This window comes from Megascapheus bottae, chromosome 3 (genome assembly GCF_031878675.1).
Source record: "Megascapheus bottae isolate mThoBot1 chromosome 3, mThoBot2.hap1, whole genome shotgun sequence".
NCBI lineage: Eukaryota > Metazoa > Chordata > Mammalia > Rodentia > Geomyidae > Megascapheus > Megascapheus bottae.
Window position 1 is genome coordinate 2736687 of NC_143511.1, and position 23596 is coordinate 2760282.

The 23596-nt window shown below is 39.6% G+C and overlaps 1 protein-coding gene across 4 annotated transcripts in view; it reads left to right on the forward strand.

Moving 5' to 3' along the window:
• Window positions 1–23596, forward strand: part of Frmd3 (FERM domain containing 3) — a 281531-nt gene that overhangs the window by 125495 nt on the left and 132440 nt on the right. For 3 of the 4 annotated variants that reach the window (XM_090329478.1, XM_090329480.1, XM_090329479.1), the window contains exon 2: window positions 22567–22671. In XM_090329478.1, the coding sequence (XP_090185604.1) occupies window positions 22567–22671 (105 nt within the window). Of the gene's footprint in view, window positions 1–22566; window positions 22672–23596 lie in introns of those variants that run through there. The other variant, XM_090329481.1, reaches the window with a different exon arrangement.

The window sequence follows — 23596 nt, forward strand, 5'->3', positions numbered from 1 at the left end:
TTCACCTATTTCCAGTACAATTTTAACTTGTATTAGAATGTGACTCTACAGTGTCCCCTTGCTGTAAGTGGCCATTTTAAGAGTTTCTTGCCTTTAGGATTGGCAGGTAAAATGACGTTTCCTTATGACTCAAGGATTTGTTCTGTGGAGTGCAATGAAGAAGAGTCACAATAATCAATATTCTTGAGAAAAGAAAGCTTGAGAGAAGGGGTAACACCAGAGTTCTGTAATCACAAAGACCATAGAAAGGGAAATGACCTCTTCAATATCCAGTGAGGTGTGAGGATCACATCTTATGCAGGACCTGGGCAGTCTAATGTAGAAGCCAGTCTTGCACAGAAGCCTTTCTTCTCAGGGAAAACATAAGTAGCAGAATTTGGACAGATGGAGAGGAAGGCTTTGTTCATACAGGAGTGTGGGGTGATGATGATGGTGCAAAATTTTTAGTGATCAAATGAATTGGAGGGAAATGTGTGAAGTAAAGCAAAGACAAATCAGCCAGTCATCTCTAACAGCAACAAGATAAAACTCCGCAAACGGAACAATAAATGCCTATAGTGCCACATCCAGCACTGCAAGGTAAATAGGTACCTAGAAAGGGATCAATGAGGTATGAGAGAGAAAGCCACAAGGACAATCTCAGGAATCCAAGCGGGAAACCAGGAGACACTTGTCTCAGAGGACAAAGTCTTCTTGTTCCTCTCCCAAGCAGTTTTTATTATCTAGCATAATGCAGTAGGAAAGGCAGTAAGCTTTATACAGAACTAGTGATGAATAAATAAAGCTCTTCTTTAAACACAAAACAGGCATCATTCTGGTAGAAAAGTAACCCTGAGCTAAACAAGTTCTTAAGCTAATATCCTTGAGCAAACTTGCTAGCTTCTTATCTTTGGAGAAGGGTCAGAGATAGGGTCTGGGGCCATTGTGCATTTCTCTGCACTTTGTCTAAGTGACCCTGGCCACTTAGGCATCCCTGGCATGGTGCCCTTGTTCGTAGCCAAGGGTGTCTTCAGCCTTACTTAGGGAGATCAGTGGTCCCTAACACTATAGTTTATATTTCTGGCTTTCTGCTGTGGAGTGTGTCCACACAAACACTGATTAACATTATGTGACCACCAAATGAAGACCCTGGAACTTATTTTCTGAGGTGCAGTATATAACTCAGGGAAAGCAGCACTCATGGTTATAAGTTGGGTTCTGAGTTTAGTTTTAAAACCAACCAGTATTTGTGACCTGTGCAAACTTGCCTCCGTTCCAAGAGGCTTAGAATCTGTAGGAGCTGTTTCTGTTCATTTGCACAAAGCATGCATACATGTACTCTGTAGTCACGTGAGGAACTTAGACTGATGCTTCCAGATGTGTTCTTCAAGACATGGAGAGGTCTTTTCCTCTAGTGTCTTCTGACCTCTCCTTATCCTCCAACTTTTGGCCATGCAGAGTGGGATGAAGGGAGAGTCAGGCCTGGAGAGAAAATGGTAGGAGCTAGGAGATGTGGATTGGGATGCAGGGAGAGTTGTTCTGTGACAAAACAAATATTTTCAGTGCTCTAGGGAGTCTGGGGAATCTCACAGCTCTTCAGCAATACTGTTTAGTGCTTGCTGGTGCACTGTCATTAATGCTATAACCTCTCCAAGCTCCTTTGTGGAGATGGGAAGTGGAATGTGATAGAATTGCTAGAAAAGATATAAAATTGCCTATGTGAAATGAAATGTAAGAGGGTATTTGGCTTACTTTGTAATTGAATAATATTGACAGAATTTTCATCAGGACAGGAAGTAAGAACCAAAAAAATGTAGCCTTGTCCTGTTCCCAACATACTTGTCAAGAAAATTCTGTGCCAAGCTCTGGTCCTACTTTCATTCCATGCTTTGGTATGAAGAAGAGATGATGGACACTTTTAAACAGCATCTCTCTTCATTCCCAAGCCAACAGCCCCTTGTAAATTCCTTCATGTAACCTACAAGGGACCCAACTACCTATGTTTGTGTGCATGTGGATAATGCTAGGGTCTCATTCCACTAAAGAGGCAGTGTGGAAACCTGGAACTGCCTTGTGTTTGAATCTGGGATAGACCTTCACTGGTGCCCAGCCCAGACAAATTCTGTGTACCTTGGTACTTGGAGGTGCAGTAAGGTTAGTGCCATTGGTTGACGGAGACAGGAGACTCTCAACTAGTAATGGGATACTGTGTGTGTGTGTGGGGGGGGGCACGTGTGCAGGCTGGTTTTGGGGCTTGAACTCAGGGCTTAGGTACTGCCTCTGAGCTTTTTGTGCATAAGGCTAGAACTCTGACACTTGAGCCACAGCTCCACGTCTGGCTTTTTCTGGTTGTTGGTTTTTTTTGGTAGTTAATGGGCTGGTTTTGAACCATAATCCTCAGATCTCAGCCTCATGAGTAGCTAGGATTACAGATGTGAGCCACTCATGCCCAACAGCAAAGGCACTTTAAAAACGATCAGAGATATTCTCATTTGACTCTGGCTTCTCTTCCTTCTTGAATGAAAAAGAAGTGATATCTCTAGATAGTAGGATAACTAGAATTCTGGTTTGGGAGGGCCTAAGGATACTTCTGGCCCATTGGCCTCTGAGAATGTAGTCTGCATATTACTTGCTGAGAGTAAGCCTGTGTGGTTAAAAATAAACATGCTATATCAATAATCAACCTATTGTTTCTGATTTTTCAGAAAATGTAAATAGTCACAAGGGAAAGGGTAGAAATAATTTACTAGAGTCATCTGTCATCTCCTGTAGATAATAACACATCAACATTTAGTCTTTTAGCCTTCAAATCTTTAGTATTTGGGTCTATATGTAAATATATGTATACTACGTGTGCAAATATAAATATATGAAACATGAAAATTTACCAAGATTATTAGTTCTGTTTTTTTCCATTTCATTCTACTATTTAAAAAAGTATCTCTAAGTAGTTACACAAAGGAGTTCCAATTCAACATGTCAGTTTAGGAGTATAACACATCCTGATCAGTGTCACCCCTCCCACCATTCTCTCCCATTTTCTCTAATCTCACTCATTCTCTAATACATGCCTAAGTGAATCTCTATTCTCTTTTATGAGGAGGGGCTCAATTTTATGCTTCTTTTAGCATGCATTTTGGTGCATTCTTATGTGTGTGTATGTATGATCAGACTCTGCAATGATGCACTGAAAAACAATGGACAAGAATAGTCTTCAGGAACAAAGAAATGATATAGTGCATGTGATATTTTCCTTCCTTTAGAAACCTGCCATCTGCTGAAAAGATTTTAAAAGGCAGAGGAGGCTCAAAGCAGAAAGTGGGTTGGTAATAGCTTGATAATGGCAATTAAAAGTCCCATCTATCATTTTCTACATTTTTAGTTTTCATAAACACAAAACACTTATGGCTTGGATGGGGGTATAGACAGAAGATATATAAATACAGCCAAGATGGTATTTTTTCTCCTCCATGACTAATCATTTGAAAAAAGGAGGAGGTGTGATAGATGGGGAGACCAGCCTACGACTCCTAGTCTTTATTTATTTTTGAAAAATCACTCTGGTTGTCATGCATTCTTCTCTGTGGTGTGTGTGTGTGTGTGAGTGTGTGTGTGTGTGTGCCTGTGCACCTGCATGTGTGCAGTAATTCCCCCAGAACACACAGTGGTTCTTCAGAATTTCAGGGTCTATGGGGATGCTAAGCTTGCTCATTGCCTGGCATGGACAATGCAGGATCACTAACATGGTACTATTTTAGTCAGAAAATGACTTCATGAGTTGAATATGGCCCATGTTTTTTTCCCTCCCTCCTTTTCCCTGCCTCCCTCCCTCCTTTTCCCTCCCTCCCTTCCTTCCATATATATATATATATATATATATATATATATATATATATATGTAATTTTTTTTGTTTTGGCCAGAAAAAAGAGTACAGTTTGACAGAGGAAAAAACAAACAAACAAACTTGGAAGAATTAGGAATGGAGGTGGGTGGAAATCATACATTTCTAGAAAGTTATCCACTCAATCAGGCCAATGCTAGAGCTGTTGATGGGGTAAATGGCACATTCTTTGTAGCACTTAGCATAGGCATCAGTGATAGCATTCAGTAATTTGTCATTATTATTTCTGTTATAGACATGATCTTTATTTTGGTTTGAATATTCAATATGTCCCAGAGGCTAATAAGTTCAATGCTTGGTGTCCAATTGTGGTGCTGTTTTAGGAGGTGATGGAAACTTTAGGAAGCAGCTCCTAGCTGGAGGAAGAGAGTTACTGGGGCTATGGCCTTTGAAGGTTGTACCTGGTCTCTGGTTTTTCTCCCTTTCCTCCCCCATTCACCCACTTCCTTCAGCCATGAAATGAACAGCCATTGCCACAGGGGATGTTCTGTGATGTTCTGCTTCACCATGGGCCCAGATCTATAGAGTCAAAGACTGAATACTGAAATCTCTGAAACCTGAAGTTGTCTACGTCAGGTATTGCATTATTGCAATAAAAAGGTAGACAAATATAATCTTTGACATGTTCCTTAAATAAATTACACTGGATTGTGGTTTCTTGCAGTGTGGCCATCTCCAGCCAGGTGTTTACTGAAAACAGAAGACATTCTGGGCTACCTACTCTGTGTGGTGGCATCTCCTCTCTTCCTGGCTCATTATGCCCTTTGCCTTCTCAGGTGTACTTCCCAGGCAAGTCTACCAAATATGTGCAGTGGTATGCTTTGGACTATGTATTTAATCTGTATCTCTGAATGTTCTTGCCATCCCTTTTCTTAATCTCTTCATTTCTCTTCCCACCAGTCTTCTGGAGGAAAAATCTGTTTTCTTGCTGCAAAAAGATGCTTCCAGCCTGCATCTTATTAAGGGAGAGGTAGGGTGCTTAAGGGATTGTCCTGGGGTATGATATCTAGAAGTTTAAGCAGTTGAGTCTGCAGTACCTCAAAACTGCAAGAGTAGTCAAGACAATTTAAAGGGGAAATGTTCAGGAAATGTCATTGGAGCTTTCTCTTAAAGTCCCTTGAAAACTTATGATAATCATTGAATAACATTTCAAGTGTTTTGGCTACTGATTGGTTCTTCTTTTAATAAGTAGGTCCTGCAGAAATTGAGCTCTTGCACTGTTCTTTGATTCAATTAGGCAAACATATTTACAGTCTCCTCTTAAATTCATCTCTTGGTTTCTGCTTAATTGTGTGTGTGTGTGTGTGTGTGTGTGTGTGTGCATGTGTGTGTGTGTGCATGTGCGTGTGTGCGCGTGTGTGCGTGTTGATCCTGGGGCTTGAACTCAGAGCCTGATTTTTTTTTTTTGGCTCAGGCTAGCACTCTTATCACTTGAGCTGCAGTTCTACTTCTGGCTTTTCTCTCTTTGGGTAGTTTGGTGGAGATAAGAGTCTCACAGACATTCTTGCTGAGACTAGGCTGTGATCTGCGATCCTCAGCTCTCAGTGTTCTGAGTGATTAGGCCCAGATTGGTTCCTGCTTGATTCCCCACCCCCACAAGCCCCCCCCCACCCCGTGTCTCTGTCTATCTGTCTGTCTGTCTGTCTCTCTCTGCTTGTCCTGGGTCTTGAACTCAGGGTCTGGGTACTGTCTTTGAGCTTTTTAAAGGCTAGCACTCTGCTATTTGAGCTATAGTACCACTTCCAGCCTTTTCTGTGTATGTGGTATTCAAGGAGTACTCAGGGCTTTGTGCATGCACTCTACCACTAGGACATACTCACTGCCCTGATTTTCCTTTTTTATTGGCATAATTGAAGGGACCACTTACCCTACCCCACCCTCATCTACCTGAGCAAAGCTTAACTGTGTGACAGTGAATTTTTAAAAAAATTTTCATAAATCACTCAACAGCTCATCATTGGTTATTTTGCCTTTCTATTATAATGGGGCCAGTAGCTGCCCTATCAGTTTATTCTTAGAAATTGGGAGCCCATCTGTCCAAGACTCCTGACAGATAGATAGGAGCTTAAAGTGCTTTGTTTAATTGAACTTAGGGATTTTCTTTTTTCTGCTCCTTCTCCTCCACCTCATCTCTTTCTTCTCTTTCTTTTTCTGCTTTTCCTTAACTATTGTTAGTGCTATCATCCTGTATGCAATTTCAGGGGAAATTCTTATTAAATTTTCTGGCTGTGTTACGAATTCCACAAGCAGAAACCATCTCTTTGTTCTCTAGCAGTGAGTGGCAGCTTCTAGTTGACAGTTGCCATATTTTTCTTCGAGCCCTGCACTGACAGTTCATTAAAAAATAGAATCTACAAGTGATTCCTGCTAGGTCATGGACTCTGTACTCCTGAATTCTTTAAAATGCAAATGAAATGTTAGAGTGATTATGAAAATGCCTGAAGTAAATCACTGAGGACTGTGAAATGGGTGGTGATGCTGTTATGTTATGTGGGTGTGTATAAAAAGATACTACTTTTGAAAGCAAATTGGGCTCTCTCTCTCTCCTTCTCCCTCCCTTCCTTCCTCTCATCCTTCCTCCCACTCTACCCCCCACCCCGACTTTGTGCCAGTACTGGGGGCTTGAACTCAAAGCCTCTCACTCTCTTTGGATTTTTGGCTCAAGAGGAGCATTCTATTGCTTGAGCAACACCTCCATTTCTGGCAGTTTGGTGGTTAATTAGAGATAAGAGTTCCATGGACTTTTCTGCTGGCTTCAAACTCCTCAAGTCTTTGCCTCCTGAGTAGCTAGGATTACTAGCCATCAGTACCTGGCTTTCTTTTACTCTCTTTGAAGTTAGACAAGATATAGAATTTTCTTTGTCCAGTGGGCAGTAATGATCTATGTGGCTTCTTGGCAGAATGTCTAATTGAAAATAATACCAGTCTTCTCTCTTTGGATTTTGAGAGGGTCGAGTTTGAACCTGTGCTTTCCCATTTGTCTGCCCATACAATTTTGAGCAAGGTACTCAACAACCTAATCTTTAGCTATATTCTTGGTTTTTTTAAATTTAATTTTATTGTCAAGGTGATGTACACGAGGGGTCACATTTATATACTAAGGTAATAAGTACATTTCTCTTTGAACAGTGTTACTCTCGCCCTTGTTTTCCCCCCTTTTCCTCACCCAACCCCAACCCCCAAATTGTAAAGTGTTAATGTCCAACATATCGTCTTATTGAGTATCGATATCGCATTGGTTAGCCCTTTGTCCTTTGTCTCATCATTTTGTTGTTCCCTTTCTCTCCCCTAATTCAGATAAATGTATATATTAGACATAGGGTACCAGACTCAAATACAGAGACAACAGGGGATAACCAAAGGAAAAGAAAAATGAAAGAAAAAAATGAAATACTGTATTCTTGTTTTTGAAAAAAACCCAAAACAGCTGGCTTCTGAGTTGATGTAGATTAAGTCAGATGGGATGGTAGAGGCAGGCACACCACACCAGAACTGAAGTTGTTCTGAGCATTGCCTGTGGACTTACAATCTGAGCAGAAGAGGCTGGGTGCTGGTGGTTCACACTTGTAATCCTAGCTACTCAGGAGGCTAAGACCTGAGGATTGTGGTTCAAGTCATCCAGGGCAGGAAAGTCTTTAAGACGATTGCCTATTAACCACCTAAAACCAGAGGTAGAGTAGTGGGTCAGGTGGTAGAGTGCTAGTCTTGAGCACAAAAGCTCAGGGACCGGGCCCAGGCCCTAAATTCAAGCCTCAGGACTGGTACACACATGTGCATGTGTGCACGCACGTACACACACACACACACACACACACACACACACACACACAGAGGAATCTGAGCAGGAGAGGTGATCAGGGAGAGACCATGAGGCCTAGCATGTCAGGCCTTTCTGTTTCAGTTTCTTAGGTAAATACTGCATATCAGAGAAAAGACCAGGTGAAGAGGCAGTAAGTGAAGTAAAGAAAGATGTGTTTAAATTCAAGAAGCTTGATTTCAAGCTGTTTAACTTCAAGACAGCTGGCTTCTGAAAGCACTTTGCCCAAAATCTGTTTTTCTTATTGTGATTAATAGAAGGGTTACATTATATTCACCAGATAGAAGGTGCATAACTTCACAAACATTGATACCCTTTCTTATGACATGGTCCCCATTTCCCTCCCCTTCTTCCCCCCGCTTATCTTGATTTTACCCCCTTCCGATCCAATTTCAAATAACCAATTAAGCACATGTAAAAATATATCAGATAACAAGGTGAAAAATTGTAACAATATGAGATAACCAAGGGATGGCAAAAGAGATGAGAGATTGCCCAAAATCTTGTCTACTTGGGCTAGTCTAGGTCTGGCATCCTCCAGATCTCATATTCCTGAGCAGTTAGAATTACATTCATGAGCAGTCAGGGTCCAGCTCTATGATATGTCCTTGAACATGCATAGTTTAACATTTTATATTTAGGTTTATGATCAGTGTGGATTAATTTTATGAATGGACAAAGGTCTGTGATTTTACATATGATTATCTAGTTTTCCTAGTACCCATTTGTTGAAAGCACTGTTCTTTTTCCAATTTAATATCTTTACTCATTTGTCAAAGGTCAGTTGGCAACATTTTGCACTATATCCTGTTCTACTGATCTGTTTGTTTTTTTGCTAACACCACTTTATTCTGATCATTGTAAACTTGGTAGTCTCAGTTGGGTAATGGTAATTCTCTGACTGTTTCTGATGTATAGTGTATTGGTTATTCTGGGTCACAATAGCTTTAGAATTAGTCTTGCATTGACTATATAGCTCAACCTAGAAAAAATTGACATTTTTAACAGTATCAACTGTTCATCCTATTCATATCTTCTCCAGTTATCAAGGTCTCCTATTTGTTCATCAGAGTTTTACAGTTTTCCTTATACAGACTTTGTACATATTTTCTTATATATATACTTAGTAGTTTTTTCTTCTAAAAATCTTATTGTAAAGGAAATATGCAAAGGAGTTACAGTTACATAAGTCAGGTAATGACTACTTTTATTTTTGAACAGTGGCACCACATCTCTTATTTTATCCCAATTTTTCCTCTCCTGAATTCCTCCCCACAAAGTTGTATAGTTCACTACCAACATAATGTCTAATGAGTATTACTGCTGAATTGGTGGTTCTGAGCTTCCCCTTCTCCTCACCAAATCAAATGTTTGTTGGTTTATTTAAAATAGGAAAGGGAAGGGGAAAATCAAGATAATTGGGAGGGGAAGGAGGGAGGAAAAGTGAGAGAAAGACATGGGAAGGGGTATCAATGTTCAAGAAATAATGTACCCACTACCTGATGAATATAACTGTAACTCCTCTAGACATCACCCTGCCAATAAAATACAATTTATAAAACAAGACAAAAGGGTATAGAAATTTTTTTTTTAAAAAAGCAACAAAAGGGTCCAGGAGTTTGGCCTAGTGGTAGAGTGCTTGCCTAGCATGTACAAAGACTCAGGTTTGATTCCTTGGTACCACATACATAGAAAAAAGCTGGAAGTGGTGCTAAGGCCCAAGCGGTAGAGCTCTAGCCTTGAGAAAGTCCAAGGACAGTGCTCAGGCCCTGAGCTCAAGCCCAAGACTGGAAAAAAAAAGCAACAAAAGGGAGTAAACCAAAGGAAAGAACAAAAAATAATCACCAAGAGTACAATTAAAAGCCTTGTTTCCATTTTTGGCATTCATTTCTATAAACATCATTCTATACGATCATATGCACATAGCTATTGAAACCTTGTGATCCTCTCCTAAGAATATCCTCTTTTGTTTTCACTGTGTGAATGTTTAGAGTCCTGTTTAATTAATCATGTCCAAATGTAATTATTTTTATTTTACTATTCATTGGATTTACTTATAGATTTATAGGCATATTTTAATTATTACCAATGAGGAAAACCATGCAGCCTGTGTTTCTTTGGGTCTTGCTTATTTCCCTTAATATAATTTTTCCAAGTGTTTTCATTTCCTCAAGAATGGGACAATGACATTATTTCTGATGGGAGCACAGAATTCTTATGCGTATGTATACACCACATCTTGATCCATTCATCCACTGAATGGCATCTGGGTTGATTGCATATCTTAACTGTAGTAAACAATGCTGCGGTGAACATGGTTGTGCTGGTTGTATGACCTGGCTTGTGGTCATTTGGGTAAATTCCCAGGAGTGGGATTTCTAGATTATGGGTGAACTCTATGTCATATTTTGAGGAATCTCAGTACTGCTTTCCAGAGTTGTTGAACAAGTTTAACATTTCTACCACCTATACTTAGTTGGTCTTCTGCTTCTTATTTCTACTTCTATTTGTTTATTATTGATGAGAGATACTTCATTTTGCAATTGTGATATGAGAATTAATTAGTTCTAAAAAGTTGTTTTGTTTTTAAATTCTGGATAATTATGTTATCTGAGTATGAACCTTTATTTCTCCCACTTCTATCTCATTTTCTTGTCTTATTGCATTAACTAGGACTTTCATTAGAAGGACCAACCAGGGGCATCCTTGCCTTTGTTCCAGTTATTCTCGGGTTTATTGGGAATTTAGCATTGAATCTGGGGCCTTGTACTTTCTAGGTAGTCATTCTACCACTGGAGCTATGATTCTACTTGTTTAGCTGGTCATTTTTCAGGTAGGATATGGAGTTTTAGGATCCTGGGGTTGGCCTAGATAAAGAATTTTCTATGGACTTTATATAACTGGGATTATAGACACAAACCATCATATGTATTTATTGATTCAAATGGGGTTTTTCATTTTTGCATAGTTTCATCTGGAACTACAATCTTAATCTCTGCCTCCCAGCTTGCTGAAATTCGTCTTTGACTCCATGTAACTGGGATTAGAATATGAGCCATTGCACCTGGCAGCATTTACTTTTTCACCAGGAGATAGTGGTGTGTGTGTGTGTGTGTGTGTGTGTGTGTGTGTGTGTGTGTAAGACAGAGAAAAAGAGAAAAAGAGAAGAGATAGCATTGGAGTAGAGCTTAAACTCAGTGCCTGGGCATGGTTTCTTTACTTTTTTTTTTGCCAGTCTTGGGCTTGAGCTCAAGGCCTGAGCACTGTCCTTGGACTTTCTCAAGGCCAGAGTTCTACCACTTGAGCCTCAGCATCACTTCCAGCTTTTTTCTATGTATGTGGTACCCGGGGAATCGAACCTAGGTCTTTGTGCATGCTAGGCAAACACTCTTCCACTAGGCCAAACTCTGGGCCCCATATTTCTTTACTTTTTTGTTTGAAGGCAGTGCTCTAGCATTTGAGACACGCCTCCACTTCCAGATTTTTGGTGGTAGACTGGAGATAAAGGTCTCATGGACTTTCCTTCCTGATTTGGTTTCATGGCAATCCTCAGCCTCCTGAGTAGAAGGGATTACATTCATGAGCCACAGCACCTGGATAGCTGCAGGATTTTTAGATGCCCTCTATCAAGCCGAAGAATTAAATTTTTAGCCATTTTAAAAACTAAATCAATACACGCACATAAACCCAGCATTTGGGAAGTAGAGATAGAACAATCATGAGTTCAAGCCTCATCTGAATTACATCATGAGATACTCACAAAAGTATAAAGAAGAGAAAACACAACAAGAAAATCAAGTAGACATGGATTTAATTATTGACTTTGCTATATCTAGCTCTGTTGACCTTGGGCAAATTAATTAACCTATTTAGCGTTAGCCTAATTTTCCTCAGTATGAAAAAAAGTGCTAACTTTTATAGGGCAAAACCACAAACTACAAGTTTACAGACTCATGTAGCTGCTAAAAGCTGATTGGTTACAAAATATAGTTATGTATGTGCTTCTATTGATTGGATGTCTCCACCTAGCCTGTCCTGACCTTGTTTCTGGGCCTTGTTATTGAAAACTGACTGTTTTTTGGACCTGTTTTGTATTTTGTAAGTAATGTTTAGTCTCTTCATGGTCAGGCAAGGTCAGTTTATACTTTTACATACATAACAGAATAAGATGGAGTTATTTGGCTAAAAACTGGTCTCTAGAGTGGAACTGTGACTCAAAGTGGTAGAGTGTTAACCTTTAGCAATTAGCTCAGGGAGAACACCTAGGCCTTGAGTGAAAGCTCCACCACTAACAAAAGAAAAAAGAATGAAAGACCCTGACTCTAATCCTTGAAATAGGAAGGAAGAGTCCTTGGAGCATTAAGTTGTAGCAGAGATTGATAAAAAGAGTTGACAAATCAAACCTGGTTCTCTAAGGACTGGGATAGCCTTGGGTCCCCATAAGCTCAGAAGTGAGCCAGTAAGCAGCATATTACTGAAAGTATCTTATAGATGAAAGCTAAGGGGGTCTGGAGGAAAAGGAGGTAGGGAACAGTAGAAGACGAACAAGGAGATGCCAAGTATCATTAACTGCAAGCTTCCTACTTGCTACTTGGTCAGCTAGGGCACTCGTTTAGAAAATACTACCCAGGAGGATACAGAGAACAAAACGATCCACATGATTTAACTTCCCTGAGACTTTGGCTTTACCTTTCATACATCCAATAATATTGGAGAATTCTGTGGAGAATTCAATCCTGAGTGCTACCTCTACTCTTGTTTTTCTTGACGTTTCTGCCCACTTAAACAACTTCACACTTACTTCCTTGCTCTCCTGGAATGTTTTATAAAAACATGACACAAATGGCAAATGCAGTCACTGCCTGCAATGAGGAGAGCCAATTAAAGCTATGTATCATTTACTGCTTCAAATCTAATTATAAAGGCCAATTTTTTGGGTTTGATTAAAACCATGATTACTACAGTGTGAGAATTTACACAAATAGGTTCGAATTGTTTTTAGCAGATTATCAGTGGTGTGTTTTCATGTTGTTCAACCAAGCTGAGTGCTCTTAAATTAACAAATGCTTGTCTTTCACAATAGAAGCACAACTATTTAGTTCATCAACTTCTCATTTCTGTTCTTTATTTATCTGCCTATGATGGTCAATAGATGGAAGCTCAAAATTCAATAAGAGAACTGGAACCATCTGAAGACAAATACTAGGAAAAATTTGAGCATTCTATAATCTTTTAGTGCTTTTATTATCGTTTAGAAGAGCTTCATGGAGTTTCTACCTGTCTGGATGGGAATTTATTCTTTCGTAGGAAGAAAATCAGCAGAGACAATTCTGTTCTTCCTAGATGTGCCTCAACAGAAGCTGTTGTCAGTGGAGTAACTGATGTGGGCATTCAGGCTCTGGTGCAAACCAGAGTCCTTCCCTTATTACCCAAGAAATAAGAGTTCCCATCTTCTACTTCTGTTGGTCTCACAGAGCTTCTGAAGACATACTGCCAACCCCAGCATAAAAGGGTCCGGGTGTTATGGGCCTGGGGTTCTGACTTCTCTGGCGACAAGCTATTCTCCTCATCTAAGTGAGTCTAGCCCATGAAATTGAGCTGTCATGGGCCTCTTTTTTTTTTTTTTGTGGGTCATGAGGCCTTGAAGTCTGCTGTCCCTGAGCTCTTCAGCTCAAGGCTACCGCCCCACCCTTGAGCCAAGCCCCACTTCCCATTTTCTATAGATTAATTGGCCATAAGAGTCTCAGGTCCTTTTGTGCCTGGTTGGCTTTGAACCTTGATCCTCAGATCTCAGCCTCCTGAGTATCTAGGATTACAGGCGTGAGCCCGGCTCTCTCCCTCTTTCTCTCTCTCTTTTTTAAAATAGTACTTAGAACTTTAGTGTTTAATAGCCTCAGAAAGTAGTTCAAATCTCAGTCCACTGCGGACTTTTCTTGGTTTGAGGATGCTGAGAACTTTCAAGTAAAAGAAAAAAAAAACCCTAGTAAATTGTTTCTTATGTCTCATTGGCCTAACCTGGCTCATTTATTCTTTCTAGAATGAACTGACAAGATGGGAGGAATTACCGTTTTAGTAGTCAGGCTTGAGGCTTGACTAGTTCAAAGATCCTTGAAGCTCTTGACTGACAGCTTGTGTGTACATGAGTGTGCAATCTTCAGAAAAAAATCAGAGGTCCTTTTGGAAAGACAAAGGGATCAACCAGTGACATGCATTACAATATGTCTTTTGTTTTATAAAAATACAAGGACCTTTTTCAAATCTTGGTCTGTGTTTAATGACTGACTCTGTGCTCCTGTCTGCCATTGTCCAAATTCTAATAATGGAGAGCTTAATATTATTCCTAAATTTTCCTATTATTTTGTTCCTCTTTCTCCACATAGACAATAGGAACATTTAGGTAAACTGAGTCCCTAGAACACTGTTGGCATAGGTATTGAGTGTGGATTTGATATCCTACATGCAAATATAGTATTTATGAGACCATTTTTCTTGGTCTGTATAAGATTACCTCAGGTTGCAAGAAGATCAGATATGAAGAATGTAGCACAATACATGGCACCGTAAATTCTAAAACAGAAGAGTGGTTATATAATTCTGTTTATATTCCTGAAGGTAGATATTCCAATTCTAAACTTTTATTTATAGCAATATTTGAAGTACTTTTTGAGTTGTCACCCGTTTCTTTCATTTAACTAATATCTAAAAGGTAGACAAAGAAATGTCTTGGCTTAGAGTTTTAGGATTTGAAGTCTGAGATCTGCCATACTTTCTCACTGAAGACAAAGCTGTGCTGATGTAGGCAATTTGTAACTTTTCTTTAAGCACCAATTTATTGTTGCTTTGACCTTGCTACTGAATCAGGGAGTTGAAGTAAACGCATCATCAGCAATTGGCTGTAACAAGATTCAAATGAAGAATTGAGCTCTTCATCTCTGTTCACTTTTTCTCCCATAGAGGCCAATTCTAGGAGATGACTGACATTCTACTCTAAAAATATGTATGTAATTGTAGGCAAAGTCTTACCTTTAACATCATTTTTAAGGCTAGCACTAATGACACTAGGCCAGTAATAAGCACTATCAGGTATAGAGCTTTGCCATTTATAAAACACAGTCACATTTTACAAAGCACAGGATTTTCAGATATGAGTTCACTCATTGTTTTTCTTGAATCAAAATTTCAATGCATAATAATGGTTTACCAAGTCCAAAAATGAGCATTAAAATAACCCATTGGGGATAGACCTGGATGTCACCATCATTTTTATCTATTTAAGAGGAAACAGTCTCAGGAAGATTTCTTACTTAAGGCCACCCAGCTGGCAGGTGGTAGAAACAGGACTTGAGCAGTGTCTTGTGCTGAGGAGATGTGGAATTTTCTGATATGTAGATTACTTTGTGATTATACAAAGATTTCTTGGGATCCAAGGATGTGAAACCTATCCTGTGAGAGAATATCCTATTCGGCAGTCTTTTGTGTTTGGTGAATTTCCTGTTCATTTCAGTCCCCATGACAGCTTCAAAGAGAGAAGGGTCTATGGAATCAGAAGAAAAATATAATCTTGTTACAAACAAAACAATATACCTGGGCCAGCAATGTGCCCTAATGATAGAGTGCTTGCCTAGCATGCACAAAGCCCTGGATTTGATTCCTCAGAATCACATACATATAAAATGCCAGTGGTGCTGTGGCTCAAGTGGTAGAGGGCTAGCCTTTTTATTTTTTGCCGGTCCTGGGGCTTGAACCCAGAGCCTGAACACTGTCCTTGGGCTTTCTCAAGGCTAGTGCTCTTCCACTAGAGCCACAGCACCACTTCCAACTTTTTTCTATGTATGTGGAACCGAGGAATTCAAACCTGGGTCTTCATGCATGCTAGGCAAGCACTCTACCACTAGGCCAGACTCCCAGACCCAATGCTATCCTTTTGAGCAAGGAACAGCTCAAGGACAGTGCCAAGGCCCTGAGTTCACACCTCAGGACTAATGAAAAAAATATACATCTTTCATTTGTTGAGTACCTGTTATGTGTTCAACAAGATGTCTTACAAATAGTCTTTAACACTAACCACGAAGTGAAGTATAATTTAAATTATAGACAGAGAGAAATTCAGAGCAACTAAATGATCTTTCCATTTTCTCAAAATGATTCTCAAAGAAATTCATCATATATATTTGCCCCATTTTCAGAATAATTTAGAAAATCAAATCAATTCTCTGGCAGCAGTTCTTTTTTCCCCATATGTTTTTATTGTTATTAATAGAAGGGTCACATTATATTCACCAGATAGAAGGTTCATGCCTTCATTGATACCCTTTCTCATATCTTGGTCCCCATTACTCTCTCCCCACCCCTGCCCTTCATCTTGTTTTCCCCCCTTCCCTATCAGATTTCCAATAACCAAACACAAATATATCCAATATATCAGATAACAAGGTGAAATACTATAATAATATGAGATAACCGAGGGATAGCAACAGAGATGAGAGATAACATAGTATATTAAGGACAACAATCACTCATTATATGGCTTTTGTTTCTGTATCCTGGATGTCCTTTCATTTAGCTTCATACTGTATGGCCTTATGTATCTAGGTTTTGCTCTATTGCAAATCTCTGCTAAGAGAGCCCAAGGTTTCTACTGATTATGATAAATAAGGGAAACCATTGAGCCTATGTTCCTTTTAGTCTGGCTTACATCACTTAATATGATTTTTTTCTAAGAGTTTCCATTTCCTTACAAATGGGGCAATGTCATTCTTTTTGACAGCAGCATAGAATTCCATTGTGTATAAATACCACATTTTGTTGATCAACTCATGAACTGAGGGGCATCTGGGTTGGTTCCATATCTTTGCTACAGTAAATAGTGCTGCAATGAACATCTCACTGTGCTAGTGGATTTAGTATGTCCTTGATTCTGGATGATTGAGTAAATGCCAAATAGTGGAATTGCTGGGTCATACGGGAGCTCTATGTTTAGTTTTTTGAGGAACTGCCATACTGCTTTCCATAGTGGTTGAACGAGTTTGCACTCTCATCAACAGTGTAGTAGTGATCCCTCCTGGCCACATCCCCTTCAGCATCTGTTGTTATTAGATTTCTTTTTTTTAATCTATATAAAATTTAATGTGAAATATAATCCTTTACAGTAGCTGGACATGGACTGTCATCTCTGTTTTATTAGTAAAACTACTGCAAAAAGTAGTTATGGTCCAAACAGTAATGGTATACGCAAAGAAGGGGCTAGCTAGTAAACATATCCAAATTTCCCAGTTTCATATCTCCTGCCTGTCTTACCACATCACATTCTGGTGATTCTATCAAGTCACTCTCCTACTTCACTGGCCCACTCATGGGACAATAATGCTGTCGCAGCTGTAATGGGAGACAGAGAAGTGGAAGAACAAAGGCATCATGGTATCACAATGAATGATCCCTCTGGCTTCATAGCTTGATGGGTATGAATGACTGTGAATGATCCTTGCTTATTGACATTTCTATTACTGAGAGTAAATCAAACTAAAGCTTTCTCTCTCTCAGTTATAGCATTTGGTTGATTTAATTTCAAATGCAAAGAGAATGGATATACAAGCAGGCCAAATGAAAATTAAAGAATGTTATTTGATTAAGAGGGCAGTGCTAAATTAAACTTCATACAGAACACATATGGGAAGGAAATTCAGTCATTACAAAGATGTTTGAAAGAGAGAACCAAGACACCATTTGTTACAAATCAGCTAGTAAACATGCCAATTAGTGTCTGCACATTACATAAGCAGTTATAAAACTTAAATAGACAACTCCTTTGATGGAATAGTTGATTCATTTCTAGTAGTCAATTTTTTTTTCTGTCAGTTGGAGGTCTTGAACTCTGAACCTGGGCACTGTCCTTGAGCTCTTCAGCTCAAGGTATCACTCTATCACTTGAGCCACAGTGCCACTTCTGGTTTTCTGGTAGTTAATTGGAGATAACAGACCCATGGACTTTTGTGACCTGGCTTAGTCGTCCACCATCATATAGAGGAAAACTTTGCAGTCTTTACACTGATTTCAGAGTGTGCTTCCAAAAAATAGAAGCACTGAATAAAATAAAAGCTTGAGAATTACCCTATACCAAACATTAAATCAGCAGTATGAATTTTCTCCTTATCTCAAGAACTTTCCTCACATCTTAAGAACAGTGAAGGGACACTACTAACTAGACCTGACATGGGGTATTCAGAAGTATTTTGAGGCAGGCATGTTTGTATGCTTGTTCACTTTTTGTTTTTTCTTTTTCCTTGTTATTAAATTTCTTGATCCTGGCCATTCTAACTGGAGTGAGGTAGAATCTTAGAGTTGTTTTGATTTGCATTTCTTTTATGACCAGAGATGTTGAGCATTTCTTCATGTGTCTATAGACCATTCTTATTTCTTCTTCAGAGAAGACTCTCTTTAAATCTTTGGCCCATCTTTTAATGGGATGGTTGTTTCTTTGGAGATTAGTTTTGGAGTGATTCAATTTTTTGAGTTGTAGATATATTTTAGATATGAGGTCTTTGTCCATTGTATGATTGGTGAAGATCTTCTCCCACTCTGTAGGCTTTCTAGTTAATTTGCTAGCTATGTCCTTTGCCATGCAGAAGCTCTTTAGTTTAATGCAGTCCCACTTATCCAGATTTTCTCTGATTTGTTGTGTTTCTTAGTCCTTATTAAGAAAGTTTTGACCTGTTTTGCTGGCAGTAGTTCTAAGATGGGTAAAGACCACCTTTCTGGTCACAGAGATTCCTTTCTCTGAATTTATGCAAATCTTGGTACCAGAAGGAAAGAAAAAAATACTATGCTCAACATACTTAAGGACTTCAGGCATGGATGTTCAAATCTTACCCTTACTTGAGGCCCTACTCATACATTTGTATTCTAATATTTTCACCTGTTTGAACTACTTTTGTGATCGATGAAGTACAGTTTAGATAACAGCTTTTTTTGTCATTCAATCCATACTGAAAGCACCAACAAAGTTTAACAATAAATAACAGTCCTTTTACTTCAAAGGTTTAATAATCACTTGTCCTCATACTGAGGGAGACTTGTGGAAGTTAGCTAATTTCTCCATGCTGGTACATTTGCCAATGTGAGGACTTTATTTGCTTACCCCAGGCTACTATTGGTTCTCTCTTGGAAAGACTGTGTCAACTACCATGTGTTGTCAGACCCCAGGCTTTCCATGAGTCAGAAGCATCATCCAGTGTGTGAGGCACTGGATTAGGCAGCAGAGAATATGTTTCTACTTTCTGGAAGCTCAGGAGCTCTGCTTAGGACCCCTGTGCACCCCTAAACCTCCTCCCGGAAGAAGTGTAGTTCGAAGACAGGTAGCTGGGCTTTCGATCCTCTTACAACTGGCTGGAGACAACAATTCTAGCATTTGTGTGGCCTATTGTAATGCAAGAACTGAACTTCTTGCTAAGAAATGACATTAGGAACTTAAATGGCAGGCACAGTTCCAGATTCCCAGGCAAGAGATGACCAGTACTGAATATGAGGCTTCATGCTATCTGCCTTGGCAGGAAGCACTGTGATTAGGAATACATAGGAATGCTGGGGTGATAAGGCTAAGTGGGGTAGTCTCTAGGTGCGCTACAAGAACAGCAGTGCTGGGTTCTCTGATTTGGGTACATGAAGTGGAAAAGGACTTTGATCTTGGCAGAGTCCAGGAATGGGCAATTCTCAAGAGAAAAAATGACCTCTGTAGACAGAAGAAGTCACTACTTTTGTGCTCTTTCTACTTTTTCCACATCGGGGAGTTTTGTACTTTTCCCATGTCAGGAAATTCCCCCTGGACCAATTCTTCTCGAACATTACTGAGAATACAAATAGCCCAGTGAAGTTGTCATGGTATTCACTAGCCTCAGTAAGTCAAAAGTCGGGCCTGAAAGTCTGTGTTCCCCTCTAGCTCCCTCCCTGGCAGCACCAAAGATACGGTTCTTTGATCTTGCAGGCCTTTGGGACCTACTTCAAGTAGGAAAGACCTAGAACCCATCTGATGTCCTGGAACCAGAGTGTCAGTCTATTTTTTTTGCTAAAACACAGAACCTGACACTGGGTAAGGTATATAGAAAAGTTTATTTGACTTATGATTCTGGTGGCTCAAAAGTCTAAAGAGCATGATGTTACCATTCACATACAGAAGAGCCATACATATGAGGAAGAAGGCAAGAGAGAGGAAAGGGACTGTGACTGCCATTTTTATAACAGCCTACTCTTGTAAGAGATCTTGGTCCTGAAAAAAAATCTATATTAATCCCTCCTGTGAGGTGACCTATAATTTGATCATCTCTGTTACACTGAGGGCCAATCTTCCCACAATTGAAGCATGTACAGACAAACACTTGAAAATTGATCTGACCTGGTCTTTCTTTGGCCTTTTTCAGTCACACACACACACACACACACACACACACACACACACTCACACACACCAGTTATTCCATTACTTGCTATGGCTGTTATCTTATAGGTCTTCAATAGCTGGAGTATATATTGATCACTGTGTTTAATCACTTAAAAACTTTATTATGCTTAGGGCAAAATGATATCCATATTCACTATGTCCAGTCAATGTGTTCTCAATCCTCTAACAGTACATCACAGTGACTTGACCCAGGTGTCATAAACCTTATATACAGTTGGCGTGGTTCCTTTGTAGTTCAACTATAAAGAGCAAACTCATGTGTTAGCTTTCAGTAAGTTGATATTGCTGAGGCTTTTTAAGATGGATGGCTTATAGGGTACATAAGGAAAGGAACTAATTCACACCTAGAACCTAGGCATTGGAGTTAGCTGTCATTAGACAGAGCTTGTCCCCTGAGCCACCTGGCTTCAAAAACAATTACAGAAATTTATAAACAAGTTCAATGTTGATTTTTTTAAAATCTCTTTTGAATGACCACAGAGTTTTTTCTTTTAGAAAGAAAGTAAAGGCTCACCATCCTGAAACATTAAACTTGAAAGTGATTTCAGGACAACAGAGGCTTTGTATCATTGTGATTATAAACCCAGAGCTTTATTCAAAGTGATACACCCAGGATTTGCCATCCAACTTCTTAGATGTAATCATTTCAATGAAGGGAAAGAATTTAATGAAAATAACATCATGTACCATAGACCAAACTAATCTTCTACAGTTGTTTTTAATTGTTTGGGAGAGTGGCTCACTTAATATCTCTAAATTCTTTTTATAGGTCACATTCCAACCTGAAAACATCCCCACGATCATCAACTTTGATTGAAGTAGAAATTAACCTTATCAGATATTCTGCTAAGAGCTCAGACAGATCTTGACTATTAAGAATGTTTTGTTATAGTGGTATTTATCTTAATCAGGTTTTGATGATAGACTTTTCACTAAGAATTTTGCTAGAGAAAAGAATCTAACTGACTTAGACATCATCAAGCCTAACAACCTCATTTTACCAAAATAGCTGGGCTTGCCTTTATTTATTTTAATGTAATTTTTTGTAATGAATTGCTTCATTTTATTTTACTTTATTTTAGTCTAAACTTCAAAAGATTCTACAATGGGGCTAAAATTTAGCATGGCCATCTAAGTGTCTGGTGCTTCCTTTTTTGTTTTTTGTTTTTGGCCAATTCTGGAGCTTGAACTCAGGGCCTGGGCACTGTCCCTGAGCCTCTTTGTACTCAAGGCTAGCACGCTACACTTGAGCCACAGTCCCACTTCTGGCTTTTTTCTGAGTAGTTTTACTGGAGATAAGAGTCTCATGGACTTTCCTGCCTGGCTGGCTTCAAACAATGATCTCAGGTCTCAGCTTCCAGAGTGGGTAGTCTCTGGCTTTGTCCAGTGCTTCTTGATCAGAGTCATCCCTTCGAGTATTCTCCCCATCCCAACTTTTCCCTCCCCCCAAACTAATTTCCCATTTCCTACTTCCTTTATCACATATGTACAACTAAGCATTCTTGCCATATTTGTTCCCTGTTCTCTTTTTCATTCATTTCACTTCCACTAGTTTCAGCTTCCTGCTGGGCATTTTGTTAAACTGTCATTTTTTTCAAAGGGCTTAGAGCTTGACTTTAGATCCCAGTCTGGGCTTCTCCTGTTTCCCATGATACCTTTCTGAGTTGGATTCCAGTGACTTTGAGGAAGATTTCTCATCATCCCTCTTGGGAACTAAGTTTTTTTCAGTACCTTTCTCTATACTACCATACCACCCAGAGCCTAACTTCTACAGCATTTCAAAGGATGCAGCATACAGGGAGACAAAGTGGCCCAGGAGAACCCAGGTTCTGTAGCCAGTTGGCCTGGTTCCGATACTGCCTTACTCTCCACAAGTTATGTGACTTTGGGTGAGTCACTGAACACCTTTGTGGCATCTTTTACTGATGAGTTGAGGACCTTCCTTAAAAAATCATGGTGAAGATTGGATCAGTAACTGTTTCAGAGTGATTAGAATAAGCAACCAGGAGCATATGTGTTATCTGAGAGTTTATAAACTGTAGGCCTCCACAAAATATTGAATTGTGAAGTCAGTGTTCTGAATCATCAATAGCATTGAAAGAGTTCTTGAGACAGAGTGAAATAGAACATTCCAGACCACATTGTATCTCTGTAGTATTTGGGGCATATGTTTGGGGTGTGTGTGTGTGTGTGTGTGTGTGTGTGTGTGTGTGTGTGTGTGTGATGGCTCACCTTGTATAATACACTCCTTTCTGAGGTTATGCCTAAGAGTCAGGAAGGCTCTATTCCAGAACTGGAGGGAGCAATGAATCCATTTGTCTAAGCACAGACACACTGAGGTGAGTAAAGCCCCCTGTGGGTGAGATGTGCATATGCAGGCAAGCTTTGGCTAACACTTAGATGTGTTTTCCTTGCAGAGGGAGACCAAAGGGCAGTTTCTGATTGACCACATCTGCAACTATTACAGCTTGCTGGAGAAGGACTATTTTGGCATTCGTTACGTGGACCCAGAGAAGCAGAGGGTAAGAGCCATCTTCTGTCTCAACCCATTTTGGAGAAGGTACTCAGTTTGTAGGGCACTCCGGGTTCTTCTTAGAACCCTCATGGTGCCTTTGATTTAATGGATCACAGGAAACTAAGCAGTGGAGACAATCTTAGGCCCTGCCACCAGATTGAAGGGAGCAAGAGGGAAAATTCAGGTATTTCCAGGAGGTTCCCTTTTTCCCTTTGTCTGTAGAGCAGAGAGGATGCTCCTTACCCTTTGAAATGAGGTTTGCATAGTTCTTCAGTAGGGGCTGCATAAAATCTAGTCATAGAGAAAATCCCTATGCAACACTAGGAGAAGCTCTTGACAGAATCATTCCTTCAGACTGACTGCTTAATGGAAATAGGCTTTCTTCTTTTGTGTGTGTGTGTATGTATTTGTGTACCTATCCTGGAGTTTGAACTCAGTGTCTTGGGTAATATCCCTTAGCTTTTGTGTTCAGGGCTAGCATACTCTGCTACTTGAGCCGCAGCTCTACTTCTGCCTTTTGGGCTGTTAATTGGAGGTAAAAGTTCAACAAACTTTCCTGCTCACACTGGCTTCAAGCCAGGCACATCAGATCTCTACCTCCTGAGTATCTAGGATTATAGATGTGATCCATCCAGTGAATGGACTTTGTTTTGTGATGAAAATGTCTGGAATTTGACATAGGTGGTGCTTGCTAAACACTGTGAATGCTTTCAATACTATTAAAATGTACACTTAAATTATTCTTATAAAGGTTATGTATGGATATTACTATTTACACAAGTCAGGTAAAGAGAACACTTCTTTTTGGGCAGTGTTACCCATTCCCTCACTCTCCCACAGCTTTTTCCTCCCATCTGAAATGTACATTTGTAAATGGATAATTCATGTGGATTTCATCTCATTAAGCAAAACAAAACAACTTTTAAACTGAG